The sequence below is a fragment of the Triticum aestivum genome, chromosome 7A (genome assembly GCF_018294505.1).
Source record: "Triticum aestivum cultivar Chinese Spring chromosome 7A, IWGSC CS RefSeq v2.1, whole genome shotgun sequence".
NCBI classification, from domain to species: domain Eukaryota; kingdom Viridiplantae; phylum Streptophyta; class Magnoliopsida; order Poales; family Poaceae; genus Triticum; species Triticum aestivum.
In genome coordinates this window covers 29614997-29619972 of record NC_057812.1, presented here as the reverse complement: position 1 = coordinate 29619972, position 4976 = coordinate 29614997, and the positions used below count along the sequence as shown (strand labels likewise).

Here is a 4976-nt window from a genome sequence, read left to right as displayed (position 1 = left end):
GCATCTTCATACTCATATTTTTGGTACTTCTGTAGCTGCTCTGGTAGTAACCTATGTAGCATCCATCTTCAGTTCTTGGGGCATCTCCTGCTTGAATCCTGTAAACTCGGCACCAACCCAATGCTATAAACGTACTTGTAAAAAGGTGCTACACTGATGATTCACAGTTGCAAACTGTTTCCTTACGCCGAGAGTTTTTTTTACGCGTACTCGGCGCGCGTACAGGTGTCTAAGCCGAGGGCGCCATGTGGAGCCTGCCACCATGGGCTGTGCTGTCGCTATGCCCATTAATTCACAGAGGCAAAGATACAACTTTTGTTGATCCATGATATTGTCGCTATGCCTTGATTTGATGAGGATTCTTATTGTTTGATGTTGGAACTGCCACTTCTGTTGGCTTGATCTAGCATTGAGGTGCCGACTGCTGTTGTGTGTTGGCTTGATCTAGCTTCTACCAGATAAAAAGATAACCCCATAATTTTGATCCAAATCTCGAAGTCACAGGACATTTACACCGGCAGTGTGCTGCATTTGGTCGTGCATGTATGGTGCAAAACTCTAGGTTTAGAAAATCGGTCCTGTATTGGACACGCCTCAGCCGATCATTAGGGCATCTCTAATGGTTGTAAGATAGTTGTTGATAGACTTTGCCACATAGAATTTTTGATGATTTCACATACAATAAATAAGGAAAGAAAAGAAGATTGTATGTACATGAACCAACACCTTTTACATAAGCTTTAATGTGGAATGAGAGAGCACCTTATTTATTATCTTACATCCTATGAGGTGGCATCATCAAAAGGAAATAAGGGCAGATCTATACCAAGACCTTGTAGACAATATTCAAGCTGGAGAACAAAAGGGAAATGCAGTCGGAAAACGGACAGTACTTGCCTCGTCATTTATTGGAGGGCCACGAGATAAACTTCGTCGGTATCAAGATGCTATGGCTTTAGTTAGAAAATATGGAAAGCCAGACATATTCCTCTCAATGACCTGCAACCCCAAATGGGAAGAGATCACACGTGAACTACAGTCTGGACAAACACCACAAGATCGCCTAGATATTGTTGTTCGTGTTTTCAGGGCGAAGTTGGAAGAAATGAAGAAGCAACTATTTGAGAAGACCATTCTTGGAAAGGTTAAGGCATATACATATGTCATAGAGTTCCAAAAGTGGGGATTACCCCATGCTCACTTTTTGCTCACCATGACCGAAAAATACAAGTACACATGTCCGGAACAGTATGACAGAATCATCTCTGCTGAGCTCCCTAACAAGCACAAGTACCCAGAGCTATACAAAATGGTAATCAAACATATGATACATGGTCCTTGTGGTGCATTGAATAAAAAATTTCCATGCACAAAAAACCATCCATCATGCAAGAATAATTATCCAAGGCCATTTAATGAAACTACAATTCAAGGCAAGGACTGCTACCCGCTCTATAGGAGACGCAATGACGACAGTACCGAAATTTTCCGAAATTGGAAACTTGACAATAGGTGGGTGGTTCCTTACAATCCCTATCTATTAAGGATGCTCAATTGCCACATAAATGTTGAGATATGTTCAAGCATTAAAGCCGTTAAGTACCTGTTCAAGTTCATGTACAAGAGTCATGACAGAGCATTTGTAACTGACAAAGTAGATGAAGTGGAAATTGACGAGATTCGACAATACAGAGATGCACGGTGGGTGACACCTCCAGAAGCATTGTGGAGAATATATGGCTTCGAACTAAGCAAAATACACCCAGCAGTCTTGCAATTGCAGCTACATCTCCCAAATATGCACATGGTTTCATATCACGGCAAGGAAAAAATAAAAAATATTATCGACCGTGATGGCACCAAAAAATCAATGTTGACAACATACTTTAAAGCAAACAACTTACATGTGAAAGCACGAGGCATACTATATAGGGACTTTCCGGAATATTATACTTGGCAAAGACGAGGGAAATTTTGGCAAGAAAGGAAACGAGCCGCTCTGTCCCAGGTTGGCAAGATCATCTCAGCACACCCGGCCGAAGGAGAACGATACTATCTTCGGGTTCTCCTAAACCACGTGACAGGCGCCACCAGCTACGAAGGCCTACGAACAATTGATGGACAAGTAATGCCAACCTTCCGTGAAGCAGCAGAAAAAAGGGGGCTCATTGAGGCAGACAACACACTTGATGACTCCATGACAGAAGCAGAGTTGTTCCAAGTGTCCTCATCGCTACGAAGGCTATTCACGACAATCCTGGTGTTTTGCATGCCCAACGACGTCCGTAGCCTTTGGAACAATCACCTTGAGGCAATGTCGAAAGACTACAATATAAATTGCAAATGCAAGCACACGGTTGAACAGATGGTGTTGAAAAATATCAGGGACATCTTGCACTCAATGGGAAAAGACATAGAATCGTTTCCTCTTCCAAAGATTGACAAACAACATGACACAACAAATGATGTACCTAGGGAGATCATAGAGGAGACCTCAATCAAGGTAGACCCTGAGGACGCATCTTTGCATAAGAAACTAAACAACGAGCAGAGGAAAGCCTACGATAAAATCCTAGCCACAGTTGACTGCCAAAGAGGAGGCATATTCTTTGTCGATGGACCGGGAGGGACGGGAAAAACTTTTCTTTACAGGGCTCTCTTGGCCACAATACGCGGACAAGGCATGATTGCCGTGGCAACGGCCACTTTAGGTGTTGCTGCTTCCATAATGCCTGGAGGGAGGACCGCACACTCGAGGTTCAAGATTCCATTAAGAATAGACGATGGAGATATTTGTGGGTTCACAAAACAAAGTGGGACAGCCAAGCTACTCCAAGCAGCATCACTCATAATCTGGGATGAAGCATCTATGACTAAGAGGCAGACAGTGGAGGCACTAGACAAAAGCATGCGAGACATAATGGACAAACCAGATCTTCCATTCGGTGGAAAAACGGTCGTGTTTGGTGGAGATTTTAGGCAAGTGCTCCCTGTTGTCCGAAAGGGAACAAGAGCTCAGATAGTAGATGCATCACTACGCAGGTCCAAGCTCTGGAATTGCATGCATCAATTGAAGCTTGTGCGCAACATGAGGGCTCCAAACGATCCATGGTTCACAGAATACCTACTACGCATTGGAAACGGAACCGAGGAGACAAATGATGATGGTGAAATACTTCTACCTACAAGTATATGTGTGCCAAATAAGGCGGATGATAATGGCCTTGATAGACTCATTGACAGTATCTACCGACCTGCTTCCCTAAAAGATCCAAAATACATCACGTCAAGGGCAATTTTATCCACAAGAAACGACTGTGTAGACAAAATCAACCTACAAATGATTGATCGCTTCCAAGGGGAGGAGATGGTGTACCACAGCTTCGATTCTGTAGAAGACGACCCACATAACTACTATCCACCAAAATTCCTAAACACACTCACCCCAAATGGATTGCCTCCACATATGCTAAAGCTCAAAATAAATTGTGCAATCATACTACTTAGGAATATTGACCCCGCTAATGGACTATGCAATGGCACACGGTTGGTCGTACGTGGGTTTCAGAAAAATGCAATTGATGCAGAGATTGTGGTAGGGCAGCACTCTGGAATGCGAGTTTTCTTGCCTTGCATACCATTATGCCCCTCTGACGATGACATGTTCCCATTTAGTTTCAAGAGGAAACAATTTCCAATCAGGCTCAGCTTTGCAATGACAATAAACAAATCACAAGGTCAGACAATAGCAAATGTCGGCGCGTACCTGCCTGAACCGGTATTCTCACATGGTCAACTATATGTTGCACTTTCTAGAGCGACCACGATAGAAAACATAAAGGTACTAACAGGTACACATGATGAGAACAAGGTGAAGAATAAGAAGATCGGTACAAGTGACACATACACAAAGGAGGAGAAGAAAAACAAGAATAAGAATAAGAATATCAGTGCAAGCAAGACATACACAAAGAATATTGTCTATACAGAAGCCCTCACCAAATAGGTAATGCAACCTTTGAATTTTTTTGTTAAAAAATTCAGTTTTGACGTTGTAGGTTCATTTACGACCAACTTAAGTATTTTATATTTCACAATCATTGTTGATTTCTTAACCTTAAGTTCATTACTTGGATTCTACAGAACCATTGCAACCAACTGTGAACTTCACAGTTAGAATTCAGAACTACTTATTGTCGTGAAGGAGCGTGTCTTGATGTCCTGGACCACTATCCCATTCATGGATTTTCTGTATTATGTGTCCAGGAAGTCATTCGTGGTTATTTAAAACTTTGATCAGTCTGACAATCCCCATTATGTTTGTACTAGCTATAAAAATAATCTGTGTGTATATGCAAATCTAGCAGCAAAATGTGTTGTTAAGGGGAAACCGAGACTTACCAGTGAAAATAAGAACATATTTCCCGCCTTGGAGCTGTTGTTGCTGCTGCAACACTGATTTTTTCTAAACATCACTTTCTCTAACTTCCTCAAACCTGAAATTGTAATAACCCGGATTTTTAGGGTTATTAATTTAAATTAAGTTGAGTAATTAAATTTCTATTATCTGTTTAACATAAAATATTTGAGAAAATAAGATATGCTAGATTATTGATTCAAGTGATTAAAATAGAACTGTAATTTTTGCATGCATAAAATATTAGATGGATATTACACACTAAGTAAGTATGTATATGTATACATAGACTAGCATCCATGCACTCACGTTATGGCATTAGCATGCAAAGTAATACAAATTAGTAGGTAGTACAGGCTAGCTAGTAATGAGAAGATGGCCAAATACTAGAAGATGTGCATGCATGTAATGATGAGAATGCACACGTATGTACTATGCTTACAAGCTAAGTAAAATCCTATGCATGAGAGGGCCAACGTGGCCTGGTACTAGATGAAGCTAGGTTGTGCTGGCAGCACCCTTAGATATTTAGGACCAAGAAATTTCTACGTGAAGGTTT

The 4976-nt window shown here is 41.3% G+C and overlaps 1 protein-coding gene across 1 annotated transcript; it reads left to right on the top strand.

The window, feature by feature from the left end:
* The first annotated feature begins 797 nt into the window (after window positions 1-797).
* On the top strand, window positions 798-4637 carry LOC123151769 (uncharacterized). Its single transcript, XM_044571424.1, has 2 exons — window positions 798-4006; window positions 4144-4637. Exon 1 carries the CDS (start codon window positions 950-952, stop codon window positions 4004-4006), a length of 3057 nt encoding a protein of 1018 aa, XP_044427359.1. The 5' UTR covers window positions 798-949; the 3' UTR covers window positions 4144-4637.
* The last annotated feature ends 339 nt before the right edge of the window (window positions 4638-4976 follow it).

Bases quoted from the DNA above. Each gene is read 5' to 3' on its own strand.
- LOC123151769 (XM_044571424.1), top strand. From the start codon at position 950: ATGGCTTTAGTTAGAAAATATGGAAAGCCAGACATATTCCTCTCAATG.